Genomic DNA, 14,272 nt, shown 5'->3' on the forward strand with positions numbered 1-14,272 from the left:
GGGAAAGCAAACAACCAGCCTCAATTAGTGGGAGACAGGCCATGAAAAAGGAAGAGTTCATCAGATGGTGATAATGCTGTGCGGACAGAGGGAGGAAGGGGCACAGTTTCACATAGGGTGATCAGGAAAGGCATCATCAGAGAGAAGTAGCTAAAAATTGAACTGTTTTCTCTCGGCGATCTTATTTTTACCCTGACAACTAAATGTAAGTTCGTGCTTGTGAGGTCATAGAATATATTTTTTTAGCCTTATACCATTACTGTGTATGCATTCTGTCCCATTTTTTTGTTTTTTAATTTTTTAAAAATTATTTTTTCATTCATGTAAAAGCTAGCTCCATATCCAGTGTGGGGCTTGAACTTAAGACCCTGAGATCAAGAGTCCCAGGCTCTACTGACTGCACCCAGGGGCCCCATCCCATTTTTTAAAATTAGGTTGTAAATACAGTTTAAACATGTTAAATGTAGTCAGCTCTCATTAATGGCCTCACGATCATTTTAATTTTCAGTTTTGTTGATTTCATCTGTAGTCTTGGGGGAAGTAATATCCAAAATACCAAAACAGTACACTGTTCTGTGAGAGGGTTGTTTTTAAAACCGTCGTACGGTTTAGGGAGATCAAGCCAGAACGGTGTTTTCCTTTGGCCTTGTCTCTCTAGCAGCTGGGCACTCCAGGAGGACTCCTGACTAGTAAGAGAACGGAGCGTTTATAAAGTAGTCTGTACCTGTCTACTCAGCTTTTTTTAGTATAAAAAGCGGTTAACTGATTAGCTAGAACTTTATTAAAGTAAGAGACTGGCAGCATAATCCTCCTTTCCTGAAATGCCGGAGTGAACGTTAGCATACCGAGAAGGGAGGAGCGTTCAGAATTTTCGGCAGTTGGCGGGTACAGAGCAGACTCGTCAGAAGAACGTCAGGTGGGCGCCCTCGCGGCTCAGTCTTCCAAGGTCACGTTCTCCTTGTATCACGCGGTTGGTGTGGAAGCGCGGGGACGGCAGGAGCGGCGGGAGAGGGGCCTCGGAGCCGGCCTGGCGTGTTGAACCTGGCCTCTCTCGCTCTTTTCCTCAGTGTCCTCGTGTGAATGTTTGCTTTCTGACCAATTCTTTAGGCTTAATGGGCCTGTTTGAAAAACGTCGCTTCAGAAAATTCCTAGTGTACGTTGCCAACTTCGATGAAAACGATGCCCGAACTTTTGAGGGCGTCGATCCTAAGAAGACCGCCATGCGAGAGGTGTACAAGAAATTCGACTTGGGACAAGATGTCATAGACTTTACCGGCCACGCCCTGGCTCTCTACAGAACCGATGAGTAAGTCTTCCGCGGTGCAGATTTCTGTTTTTCTTGGGACCGTCCCTGAATTTCTCAGTTCTCTAAAAAGGAAGTTCTGACAAAATGAGTAGTTAGAACCTTTTAGGTAAAATACGAAAGTAGTGAAATAAAATGATTAGAGAAAAACACTTAAATACTTATTTTCTAATATTTATTTCCTTTATTTTAGCTATCTAGATCAGCCATGTTGTGAAACCATTAATAGGATCAAACTTTACAGTGAGTCTCTGGCAAGATATGGCAAAAGCCCGTACCTTTACCCCCTCTATGGCCTTGGAGAGCTGCCCCAGGGATTTGCAAGGTCAGTGCCCGTCGCTAACGTGGTCCCCCCTTCTGCAGGAAGACGGGTGCGCCGTTGGGAGGGGTGAGAGGTCTGTGAGCTGTGAGGTGCTTTTCTTTTTATTGGAATAAACTTTATATAACGAAACCACAGAGGTACTGTAAGAAGTTCAGTTTGGGTGTACAGACGTGTGTGACCAACACGACACTCAAGAGAAGCAAACGTGGAGTCCGGGAAGCTTGCTTGTGTCCCCTCATGAGTGTCCCCCCCCCCGCGGCCGCTCTGTCTGTGACTTCTTTCTCCTCCGTCCCCCCGTTTAGTTCTTCCTGCACCATTCCTGAGAAGACTTTTCCAGTTGTGTTGGTGCCTTTGTGGCGAGTCATTTGGCCACAGATACGTACAGAGCTGTTCTGTTCCATCACTTTTCTTAAGATTTTATTTATTTAGTTGAGAGGGGGAGCACCAGCCAGGGGTGGGGGTGCAGGGTGTGGGGGGCAGAGAGAGAGGGAGAAGCCGACTCACTGCTGAGCAGGGAGCCCGCCGCAGGGCTCCATCCCGGGTCTGAGCCGAACGAAGGCGGAGGCTTCACCCACTGAGCCACCCAGGTGCCCTTCAAGACCATTTTTATTTTTAAGTAATCTCTACACCCAGCCTGGGCCTCAAACTCCAAACCCGCAGATCAGGAGTCGCCTGCTGCACGGACGGAGCCAGCCAGGCTCCCCCGGATTATTCTAGGTTTACATTGAGTTGTAAAAGCAAGTAATGAAAATCCGCTCCATTTTTTTTTTTTTTTTCCCAAAATTGTTTTGGCTCTTCTAGGTCCTTTGCATTTCCCTATACATTTTGGGACAGCTTGTCAATTTCTAGGCAAACAGTGCTGGGATTTTACTGGGATTGAATTTAAATGTACAGGCCAGCTGGGGCTGACGTTAGCTTACTACCGTTTTCCAACCCCCGAAGGTGCTGCTCGCTCTGTGGACTTAGGTGTCGTCTCAGCAGTGTTCTGAGGCTTTCATTGTAGGGATCTAGCACCTAGTTCACGGTGGTTCATAAGTATTTTATGTTACTTAAATGCTGCTGTTAATGAAACTGTCTCAATTTTATTGTCAAGTTGTTTGCTGTTGAGAATGAACATTCCTGCTTTATTACTAAATTTTTTTTATAGGGTTTTTGTCGATGGCTTTGTCAATGAATTCCTTCTTACTCTTGGCTGGCTGGGAGTTTTCTTAAGAGTGGGTGTTGACATTAAGTTAATAATGCACATTTTCTTTATGCATTACTGTGCTGAACTGTGGATTGATTTTGGGATGTTAAACTGGCCTTGCATTCCCAGGGTAAACAACACTTACTCATGATGTATTTTCCTTTTAATTTATCGTTGGATGTAATTTGCGTGCATGTGCGTACACACACATGAATTAGAAATCGGGCTACTCAGATGTCCCATTCAGTTCATCTCTTGTGTTTTACAAGAAATTTGACCATTTCAGGGCACCGGGGTGGCTCACTGGGTTAAGCCTCTGCCTTCGGCTTAGGTCATGATCTCAGGGTCCTGGGATTGAGCCCCGCATCGGGCTCTCTGCTCAGCGGGGAGCCTGCTCCCCCGCCCCCCGCCTGCCTCTCTGCCTGCTTGTGATCTCTGTCTCTCTGCGTCAAATAAAAAAATCTTAAAAAAAAAAAAAAAAAAAAAGAAATTTGACCATTTCACGTAAGTTCTTGAATTTTCTGTTGTCCATAATAGATGTATGTATTTTAAAGATTTTATTTGAGAACAAGAAGACACAGGCATGGGGAGGGGCAGAGGCAGAGGGAGAAGCAGGCTTCCCACTTAGGAAGGAGCCTGACACCACGCCAGACTCGATCCCACAGCCCTGGAATCATGACTTGGGCTGAAGACAGACATTTAACTCACTGAGCCACCCAGCCGCTCCATAATATATATATATATATTTTTTTTTTTTTTTTTAAAGATTTTATTTATTTATTTGACAGAGAGAAATCACAAGTAGATGGAGAGGCAGGCAGAGAGAGAGAGGGAAGCAGGCTTCCTGCTGAGCAGAGAGCCCAATGCGGGCCTCGATCCCAGGACCCTGAGATCATGACCTGAGCCGAAGGCAGCGGCTTAACCCACCGAGCCACCCAGGCGCCCTCCATAATATATTTTTAATTATCCTTTCAGTGTCTACGATCTGTAGTGAAGTTCCCACCTTCCATTGTTGTGATTGGTCATTTGTATTTTCTTCTTTTTTGGTAGGATTTTATCAGCTATGAATCCTTTCAAAGTACCAGATTCTTAGTTTTATTATTTATTTCTTCTGTGGCTTATTTTCGATTTTATTTTGTTCTTAATTTCTTTTCCCTTCATAGGTTTAATTTTCTTTTAGTTTTCTAGAGTTGAAACACGTCATTGGTTATACTTAGTCTCTAACATGAGGATTTAAAAGGTTTAAAATTTCTCTCTAAATATGTATCATTCATTATGGTACCCTGTTTCTTCTTCTTCTTTTTTTTTTTTTTGCTTTAATCCTTGGGTTTTTTTTTGAAGGTGTAGTGTTTAATTGCTAAACATTTGGAGATGTTTCTAAATATCATATTGTTACGGACATCTAATTTTAATTCCATTATGATCAGAGAACAAACTTGTAAGATTTTAATTTTTGAAATCAAGGCATAATTTTTGGTCAGTTTTTTTTTTTTTTTTAATTTTATTTATTTATCTGACAGAGATCACAGGTAGGCAGAGAAGCAGGCAGAGAGAGAGAGCGGGGAAGCAGGTTCCCTGCTGAGCAGGGAGACCGATGCAGGGCTCGATCCCATGAATCTGAGATCATGACCTGAGCCGAAGGCAGAGGCTTAACCCACTGAGCACCCAGGCGCCCCTATGGTCAGATTTTTAAAAATGGTTTTTAAAAGATTATTTTAGAGAATGTGTGCAGAGATGGGGCAAGGGCAGAGAGGGGTAGAGGGGACTCGCACAGACTCCCCGTTGAACGTGGAGCCCACTGCAGGGTTCGCTTTTGCAACCCTCGTAAGCAGCCGAGCCATCCAGGGGCCCCAGCGTCGGCGGTCACGTCAGTGACCTGTTTTGGGGAGTGAATGAGCCGTTGCGGGGAGCTCGCGGCCTGCAGGTGTCACGCAGCGTGCAGTAGCAGGAGCCCATGGAGCAGCTCGCGTGTGTCCGCGCTGGTGGTGTGTCCCGTTCGGTGGGTGTGTCTCCCGCCGGAGCAGGAGCTCCCGTTCCTCGGTGCAGGCCCATCCGCGCAAAGCTTTTTTGCCAGCTGATGCTCCTTTCCACTGTTAGACGGTAAATACCACCTTACCCGTTTGCTTTTCCTTTTGTATTTTTTGTCACTCTTTTACTTTCGGACGCTTGTCTAGCTAAGTGAGTCTCTTGTAGAAGCAGATAGCTGAATATTGCTTTTTTACCCGGTGCGACAACTCTGGCCTTTAACGGGATTGTTTAGCTCATTTATGTTTAGTACAATTACTGGTATTGTCGGGATTAGATCTGTTGTCTTGTTCATTGTCTTTTTCTCCCCCCATTTCTGTTCCTCTTTCTTTGGATTCATCACTTTTTCATCATTTTTTATGATTCTAGACTAACTCCTGTAGTGGCTTTGTGGCCTTGCCTTTTTATTTGTCATAGTTCTGTGCTCCGCACACTCTGGCGTGCATCCTGTCGGCTTCTTTGCAGTCAACGCCGTGCTCAGCACCGTGCGCGCAGTCGGAGCAGGCTGCAGCCTCCTCTGCGCTGTCGCGGTCACGGCCGCGGTCACGTCTCTGCGCTCAGGTCACTGGCACGGCTCAGCCCCTGGTCTGGCGGTGCCGTTTCTGCCCTGAATGTCACTGAAGGAAGTGACGAGGGAAGGAAAAGGAACCATTTTCCCACGTTACCGTGTTTGCTGCTCTTCTTTCTTAAAAATCCTGATTTCTGTCTCGTGACATTTGTCTTCAGCCCGCTGTGGCGTGCTTGTAGTCGAAGGGCTGCTGGTGCCGGGTTCCGTCACCTTCACTTCTGCAGGACTTTCCCTGGCCTGAGAGGTTTCCAGGCAGCACGTCCCAGCCACCGCCCGTCACTTGCGTCCCGCGCCGCTGTCGCACTGTCCCACGCATGGAGACGTTGCGGCTTTCCCTCCAGCTGCTTTCCGAGAATCCCTTCCCTTTCGGGCAGTGTCCCGAGGCTCTGCCTCTGTGGTTTTGCTCGGGCCTTGCTGAGCTGCTCAGATGCGTGCGTTCGTGTCAGATCGGGAATTTCAAAATCCATTATCCGCCTCAGACGTTTCTTTCCGTTTCCTCTGCCCTCTCCCTCTGGGACGGTTCTGTCGCGCGGGATGCCGGGTAGTATCCGTCGCCGCTGCAGAGCTTTTCTTTCCTATTTCGTCTTTTGGTTTCTCCATGCTTCATATCAGATGATGCCTGTTGATGAGTCTTCAAGTTCACGGACTCCTTTTTCTGTTTCCCAAGACTGTTAATCCCATTCAGTGAGTTTTAACTTTTTTTTTCCTGGTACTGGACTTTCTGCATGTAGAACTTCAAGTTTGTAAAGCACATTGTTTTTGAGATTGTTTACTTACTATGGCCCCACTGAATATATTTGTAATAACGTGTTCTTGAACGCGGGTGTCTGTCTGTCCTCGAAGAGATCTGTAATAGCTGCCTTTAGTCCCCTTCGTATCACAGCATCCGGAATCTGGGTACCAGTTTGTCCCGACAGCTTTTCCTAAATCTACTTTGAATCCCGTTTCTTGCTTCCTCACTTGGCTAGTGTCGTGTGTGTACATGTGTGTACATGTGTGTACAGGGCCTGGTGACTGGCACACTCTAGAGAGGCCGGGCTCGCTCTCTGGGGGGTGATTCTGTTGGAGTCCGCGGGGAAATCATCGGCCCCTCACCTGGGACTTGGGGAAGTTTGACCTGACCCCTTACTGGGCGGGGAGGGCTGTGTTTGTTCGGGCGGAGTCCTCTGCCAGGCAGTGGGCTGTGCGGCTCCGGGGCCGGAGGGGCCGCTCCCGGCGGGAACCGGCTGTCAGACGCGAGCGTTAGCGCCGCGGGCCCTCGGCTCGCCTGTGCTCGGCTGCGGCCCCGCTCAGCTGTTGCTCCTTGCTGCGTTCCTTGCGCTCTTGCTGAGCCCTTCTGCAGTTAGTTACGGATTTGAAGAGATTTTATAGATTTGGTTGCTCCCCTTTTTGTGGTATCCCCCCCCCCCCAGCTTTCTTCTACTGTCCTGCGGCACCTTGAATCCGCAGGACCGCGGCTTCCTGCTCCTGCTGGAGGCGCTCCTGCTACAGGGACCGGGGTGGTTCCTTCGGGGCAGGCGCCCCAGAAGCCACGCACCCAGCTGCCTCGCTCCTTCGGTCTCTTCTCCAGTGTCTGCTGCTTTGACTCCCTCTCCACGGACTCCGCATTGGTGTTATTTTATTATTTTATTTCTGTGCAGGAAGATCAGACCGACATGAGCTGTTTCCCCATCACTGGTCAATGCTTTTTTTGGACTTGGTATTCCGAACTGTGAATGGGAGACTTCGTTTCTGGTTCTCACGCTCTCCTGTAATCGTAGCTTTAATGACATTTAAGTGAACACCTTCTGGAAGGAAATTGAGCAAATATACATTGCCTATAACTCAAGATCTAAGAAAAACTTTAGTAGTTGACACAGTTAAAAATTGTCACCTCTAACATTTTTTTAGGCTAAGTGCCATTTATGGTGGTACATACATGCTCAATAAACCCATTGAAGAAATCATCGTGCAGGATGGAAAAGTGATTGGTGTGAAATCTGAAGGAGAGGTAAGTAGCGTTTTCGTAATTTAAAAAATACTATGTTCTTGTGAAGAAAATGTGGGCTGATGTAGTGTGGTTTGGGCATCAATGCTGGATTTCACTTTTTATGGTTTGTTATACTAAGGACGAGCTAAAGATGCAGTTTTATTATTTTTTTTATCTTACTACTTTCTATAATGTTGATTATTGCTTAAGACTGAGAAATACAGTATGGATAAAGTCTTAGTGGTACATGTTCTGTGTTTATGTAGTGTGGGTTGGTGCCTGTCTCCTGGATTTTCATTTAAATTTAGCTTTATTTATACCATTTAAAATTTATTGGTTGAATTTGGGGTTGATGGTTACTGAGCATTTTATTATTTAATAAGGGTTTTAGCTGTGGGGCTGGCCAGGTGGAGTTTCAAGTAGCATTTCCCAGATGCAAAGTGAGTATCGATGAACTCACAACTCTTACAGATAGTTAGAGCTGCTCCAGAGCTATGGCTAGAAAAATATTGGTGTCCCTGAACAGTATTCCATGGGTTAGGTCCACGTAGCCTGTACTCACTGGTTGGCCCTCTGAGCGAACCTTCATTACTGCGATCTTTTGTAACTCCCTCGTGCGTCCGGCCGGATGGGTGTTAGGGAACAGGGACCTGTCGGGAGGAGTCCGTCTGTACCTGAGGACTTCTCAGTGCAGCGGCATCCCATTTTGTTTCCCACACCTCTTCCTCTCTGGCGATCAAAGAATTTTTTTCCTAGGCGCAGTCACATATGACAATGGCCCTTAAATAGAGTATTTCATTGAATCCTAACAATGACGTTTGAGGTTAGGGACAGCCAGCATTTGAAAGCTGTCTGCCTGATTCTGAAACCTGTAACTTCGTAACACTGTGCACGGTTCCCTCACACCTGAGCAGGGCTCCGAATCCATGGATCTTTCCCAGGAGAGTTTGTTGGGATTGTTGGCAAAACTAGTTTTAGGTTACCTGTAGTTCAAGAATAACTTCCGGTTAGGGGCGCCTGGGTGGCTCAGTGGGTTAAAGCCGCTGCCTTCGGCTCAGGTTGTGACCTCAGGGTCCTGGGATCGAGCCCCACATCAGGCTCTCTGCTCGGCGGGGAGCCTGCTTCCTCCCTCTCTCTCTGCCTGCCTCTCTGCCTACTTGTGATCTCTGTCTGTCAAATAAAAAAAAAAAAAAAAAACTTCCGGTTAACCTTATGAAGGTGACAGATGGTATTAAAAGGGACAGTGGCACTAGTATTCTATCTAGAAACTTTGGACACTGATTATTGTCAATGGGACCTCAATGTTTCGGTACAGGTTGCTCGCTGTAAGCAGCTCATCTGTGACCCCAGCTATGTCAAAGACCGGGTCGAGAAGGTGGGCCAGGTGATCAGAGTCATCTGCATCCTCAGCCACCCGATCAAGAACACCAACGACGCCAACTCCTGCCAGATCATCATTCCCCAGAACCAGGTCAATCGGAAGTCAGGTGAGTTTGGAAGAGCAGCAGATGTTTGTAGGAGAGTTCCTTAGAATTTGCTGTGTGTTTCATCCCGGATTTTTAATTTTGTTTGCTCTGTGAAGAGACCCGTGGGAAACAAGATGTGATGGATTTAGCTCAGAGAGATCCTAAGTCCTCCCCATGAAAGGCACACACGAGTCCTGGAGCCCTGCCTCGCCCTCCCTAGTCCCTCATCGTGGACCTCCAGTCTCTCGTTCTAGAAGGATGAACTCAGGCTGGACTGGATGAGCTCGCAGTGTCTCCTGGCCCGAGCACTGGCCTGCGGGGGTTTCTTGCTTATGAGGTGACCCAGTCCCACTGTGGTTTTGAGCCAGTGACTGTGCTTTTAGGTCATTATTTGTCGAGCTCATACTTAAATTTGAGTTTAGCAGTGTGCCGGCAAACAGCTTCCTCTGGTTGGAATCGGGACTGACTTCTAAAACTGTAATTCCTCATCTCTTTGCGTTGAGCGGTTATTTTCGTCTCCCCTACCTTTTCCCACCATTCTTTCAGGCGGAAGCCTAACTTTTTTATTTATTGAAGATTAAACTAAAAAGGGTTATCAGCTTTTAAACCGAGCTGTCTGTATTTATTTTTCCATGTAAGAAACCAGAGTCACCTAAGATTAGGATTGCAACGAAGGGATGTTCAGGGGCCCAGGCAGACCCCAGGGTTGAGGAGAAGCCTCGAGAGAGGAGGAGCTGGCGGCGCCCTTCCAAGGGGGGTGGGGGTGAGGCTCTTACTGAGCCGCGCGCGGACAGGGAGAACCCGTGGGACCCAAGAACATCCTGTGCTGATCTGCGGGTTGCTTGAGAAACTTGGTCCTTTATGTAAATCCCTTCTTAGCTGTTGGAAAGCCTTTCTAGATGCTGGCCTTGGGGAGGAAGACTCCAGAGCAGTCAGGTTTGGGCGGCGTCTGGGTAGCGGTCCATGCCCAGCAGCTCCCGGCTTGGGAGAGCCGTGGCCCGCCGTCGGCGAGAAGCGGCTGGATCCCGGCATACTTCCCGGAGGGCCCCGCCGGCCTCCGCCTGTCCCTGCAGCTGAAGGCTCGGCTCGATGGAATCGGCCGGGCGGGAGGCTGGGGCCGGGCGGGAGGCTGGGGCCGGGCGGGAGGCTGGGGCCGGGCGGTGAGGTGGCCTTTCTCGCCCGCAGATATCTACGTCTGCATGATCTCCTCCGCGCACAACGTGGCCGCGCAGGGCAAGTACATCGCCATAGTCAGCACCACCGTGGAGACCAAGGAGCCCGAGAAGGAAATCAGACCAGCTTTGGAGCTTTTGGAACCCATCGAGCAGAAGTGAGGGACGGCTTTCCGGAGATGGGCTCCGACGCCACACGGGTTCCGACTCGGCGGCAGCGTGAGCCCGGGCGGCTGCTGGGCCGCCGGCCGCGTGCGGGGAGTTGGGAATTGCGGGCGGGGCCGACGGTGGACTTGGCAGTCGGCTCACGCGCGGCCTCCGTGTCCTCCCTCCAGGTTTGTGAGCATCAGTGACCTCCTCGTACCGAAAGACCTGGGCACGGAGAGCCAGGTGAGTGTGCGGGCTGGGGCGGGCGCTGGGCACGGCTGTCGCGGGCCTGTCGTCGGGCTGTCGTCGCCACGTCCGTGTCTCCGATGTCACTTCAGATCTTTATTTCCCGCACCTACGACGCGACCACTCACTTCGAGACCACCTGTGACGACATCAAGGACATCTACAAGAGGATGACCGGGTCTGAGTTCGACTTTGAGGAAATGAAGCGCAAGAAAAACGACATCTACGGGGAAGACTAAGCGATGAGCGCGCCCGTCTGACAGACGCAGGTGGCGCGGGCCGCGCACCGTCCGCAGTGGCTGTTGTGTCCCAGTCCGTACTCCTCCCCTTCCTAATATCATGTATTAACTCGTTCTCACGGCCTGGCTCCTCCGAATTGGCAGGTTACCGCATTCTGTTCAGTTTAACCGATACTGGCTTTTTTCTTAGTGAAGGATCAGTTTGAAGACGACCCTGTGACCCTGACACAGAGCACCGATACAGTATTTGTATCTTTTAATCAGTGTAGCCTCCGCGGTCGTGTGCTTCTGCCGCTTGAGAGCCGGAGCGGCCCCATTCACGTGCCATCTGTCCCACTGGCATTGCGAGGCCCACCAGATAGTCCGTGACTTGGGACAGCATCCCTGCGTGGCCCCGCCCCTCTACGTCTGTGTCCCGTCAGCTGTTAGGACAGGGCCACGGAACACAGCCACAGGTGGGGGTCACGCGGGCCCACAATTCTAACCCAACTCCAGACCCGAGCGTCATTCCGAGGGAAGCCTCTGTGCGGTGTTTTCACCTGGTAAAATTGGTAAGAGCAAAGGGGAAAGAAATCTGTGGTACAGCAGGTAAACGTAGAAGCTTCTTTTGTACCCCAGGTGTGGCTTCCTCAACGGACCAAGCTGCGACGCAGTATTGATTTGACAGAGCCTCCGCTTCAGGGATGTCTGTCTCAGACGGCTCCAGATGATTTCTGTACTGCAAAATAAAGCCAAACTCTGGAAACCACTTCCTTCTCGGGTGCTCTGTTTGCGTCCTGGTGTTAAGAGTGTGAGTATCGTCCTGGCCCTGGCCTGGTGGCTCGCGGCCCCCTATCCCGCCCCGCGTGGCTGACGGACACCGCATGGGCGGCTGCGCTCCATCTCCGACCACAGGGGGAGGCGCAAGTCTAGACGGATCCGAACAGCCTTGCGTGCTGTCTGGCTTGGCTGTGAGTAGACCCCAAATGACGTTCTTGACACAGCTCTTGAGGCACAGAGCGGCCCCAGTGGAGAAACCTCTGCTTTTACTGACAGGATCTGTAACCCCAGCAAGCCTCTCTTTCCCTTAATTCTTCAAGCCGTCAGCCTGGGATGTAGGCAGAGGCGCACGCCGGGCCACAAGTACAAAGAAAAAATAGCAGGAGCTCTCCAGTCCTGTCCCACGCGTCTTGAACACCTGTGCTGCTCAGGTACCAGGCCGTGGGGAGCAGGGAGGGCGAGGGCGTCGGGAAGAGCCGACGGTGCAGAGAGCTACACTCTGGCGTGGTTAGTGTAAAAATGGGAAAAGGGGCTGTGGACACAGAGCCTTGGGCCTTGTTGGAGGGTCTTTGGCAAGAGGGAGAGTAGACCCGAGGCGCCATCGAAAGATGAGCCAGCAGCAGGTGCTTACGTCCCTTGTCCATCATTTCCGGTTCAGCACGCCCCGTCCGGTCACCGTCCTCTCATCAGATAAAGTGACCGGGCTTCCAAGCCAGAAACAATCACGTGGGCACCACTTGGCTAGCGGGTAGAGAGCCGGCGAAAGGCTTGCAAAAACCTGTGCATCCCGGCTCAGCGCTCCTGCTCCTGGAGGAAACAGTCCGTTCCGTTAAATGGCCGACAGAGGGCCACAGCATTCCCCACAAACTCAAATTTTGCTTTAAAGAAATCCCAGAGGGTTGATTTTTTTAGTTGTCTTTATTTTAAAAAATGAAACAAATTAGTTACAAAAATTTGTTCCAAATAGATACTATGTATCTACTTTTTTTTGCTTGGTTTTGAGTTCAAAGATTATGGTAGAAATTATTTAATACCATAAATAAAAGATTTTCTTCCTTAGAGGGTTGATTTTTGTAGTGCAATATTTACAAAACGTGAGTAAGTGGAAACTGACAATTTATAGATCTGTAACAGAACTTACTGTAGTGTTGCTAGAACACCCGCGTGTGCACCGCGCGAGATCCCAGCTTGTCGAGGGCGGTGAAGCCTGGAACACAAACTGTAACATGCGCTACCTACGCCTTTCAGACAGGAACATGCAAAAACAAAGCTATCTGTTAAAATAGACTTATTTTTGCTACAACTAAGTAAACGTGTTTGTAAAATTCTTTTTAACAGTGAGCTTAATTAAGTTTTGAAGGCTCTCTGTAAAAATGGAAAATAATTTAAACCAGTATGACCACTGCAGCCGAACGCTCGTGGACAGCTGGCGTCCCGCTGTGAACGAAGGCCAAGATTTTACAAGGTATAAAGAAACGAAGGAAAACTCTCAAGTTGGAGAACAGTGATTTTTCAAATATGAGAAAACTGCTGTTTATCGAAAAAGTTTTCAAGTAAAAGGAAACGGAATTGGTTGGTGGCAGCGGTGTGCTCCAGGCCCGCTGATCACCTGGACAAATACAAAATTGATGATTTCATCTTTAAATAGAACAGTCAAGAAAGGTTTTTAGAAACAGGAGGCCGTCTCACGGGGACTTATGCGTGTTCTCTTCCGTCCTGGGAACAAGGTGAACTGCAGGCGACGACTGGGGTCCTTAAGAAAAAACGGGCTCCTCTGAAGCACGTGGCTCCTTCCGAAATTCCCACTTAGGCCAAACCGACAGCAATTCCGCCCCTAACAGACCGAAAATTTACAGCATGATGTGGAAGGTGAAGAGCAGTTCGCCAACAGCAGCTTTCCTCAGACACGAATGTCAGCGTCTGTCATGCCCCGTAAACAGGAGAGTTCTGGAAGGCGTTCTTACCAATAGCTGCTCTTAAACGGAGCTGCTATTTTGGGCACGTTTTCAATGAAGTTATTTACATCCGTAACAAGGATGCCACTATTTTCAAAGACTTCTCTGGAGACAGTTGGCTTTTCTGTGAAGAGAAGAAGAAAACCTTTTTTGGTGAAAAATTCTTTGACGTATACTTCTGAAGCATCAGAGCTTTTATTTAAAAAAAACAGTAACAAACTTCCATGGAACTGCATTTAACCCGTGGAGGGAGAGGAGGGAGGAGGGAGGAGGGCCCCAGGGAGGAAGGTGCGCGGCTTTGCGAGCAGGCGCCGGGGTGGGGCCGGGGAGGCCGAGCAGCTGCGGAACCAACCGCCCTCCGGAGCCGAGAAGCTGCGTCACTGTCCCCGGGAACCGTCAGTACGCACGGGGGGCTGCACGCTCCCACCGCAGCGTCTACGCGAACACGGCAGGCAAACACTGGGTGGACACGGATCTCCGGCCTCCGAGCCCCGTGTGCAGACGATTCTAGAGTCGCCAGCCGAAGGCCGTGCGTCTACCTGTTAGGAAGACCGCGAAGCGGGTGTGGACGTGCTGGATTTGCAGGTTTAGCAGGCATTTGAAATGTTCGGCTTTCGGGGGTGCTCGGCAGTCACACTGGTGGTAAGGAAGCGGCTCGATGAGCCCTGCGCTCTGACAGGATTTCAGGGTCAAGTTCTTCCTGCGAGCGACCGGGTCCACCCTGCCACAGACACGGAAACGCACACCAAATTCAGGTTCAGTGTGAACTTGCGGTTTACTTTTCCCCGTATCTTAGTTTTTAGCTGTTTTACTCCTCCACGTCCTGCCTTCACCGTACTTCACAGTTCGACCTCTTCCCCTTAAAGCCCTCCGCACTCCCGCGCTGCTGCTAACCTCGGTTCTTCCCCACGACAC

At 49.5% G+C, this 14,272-nt stretch overlaps 2 protein-coding genes across 2 annotated transcripts in view; one reads left to right on the plus strand and one right to left on the minus strand.

Annotated features, from left to right (window-relative positions):
• The window catches only part of GDI2 (GDP dissociation inhibitor 2), a 29,182-nt gene extending 17,791 nt beyond the window's left edge, over nucleotides 1-11,391 (plus strand). The window contains exons 5-11 of the mRNA XM_044228902.1: nucleotides 1,108-1,306; nucleotides 1,497-1,628; nucleotides 7,295-7,394; nucleotides 8,689-8,860; nucleotides 10,025-10,169; nucleotides 10,347-10,401; nucleotides 10,497-11,391. Of these exons, the coding sequence (XP_044084837.1) occupies nucleotides 1,108-1,306; nucleotides 1,497-1,628; nucleotides 7,295-7,394; nucleotides 8,689-8,860; nucleotides 10,025-10,169; nucleotides 10,347-10,401; nucleotides 10,497-10,643 (950 nt within the window). The 3' untranslated portion in view covers nucleotides 10,644-11,391. The remainder of the gene's footprint in view (nucleotides 1-1,107; nucleotides 1,307-1,496; nucleotides 1,629-7,294; nucleotides 7,395-8,688; nucleotides 8,861-10,024; nucleotides 10,170-10,346; nucleotides 10,402-10,496) is intronic.
• A 910-nt stretch (nucleotides 11,392-12,301) lies between these two features.
• TASOR2 (transcription activation suppressor family member 2) overlaps nucleotides 12,302-14,272 on the minus strand; it is an 80,121-nt gene continuing 78,150 nt past the window's right edge. Inside the window, exons 22-23 of the mRNA XM_044228900.1 lie at nucleotides 13,897-14,078; nucleotides 12,302-13,481 (exon numbers count right to left, since the gene is read on the minus strand). Coding sequence (XP_044084835.1) covers nucleotides 13,363-13,481; nucleotides 13,897-14,078 — 301 coding nt within the window. The 3' untranslated portion in view covers nucleotides 12,302-13,362. The remainder of the gene's footprint in view (nucleotides 13,482-13,896; nucleotides 14,079-14,272) is intronic.

Source organism: Neovison vison, chromosome 12 (assembly GCF_020171115.1).
Source record: "Neovison vison isolate M4711 chromosome 12, ASM_NN_V1, whole genome shotgun sequence".
Lineage (NCBI taxonomy): Eukaryota > Metazoa > Chordata > Mammalia > Carnivora > Mustelidae > Neogale > Neogale vison.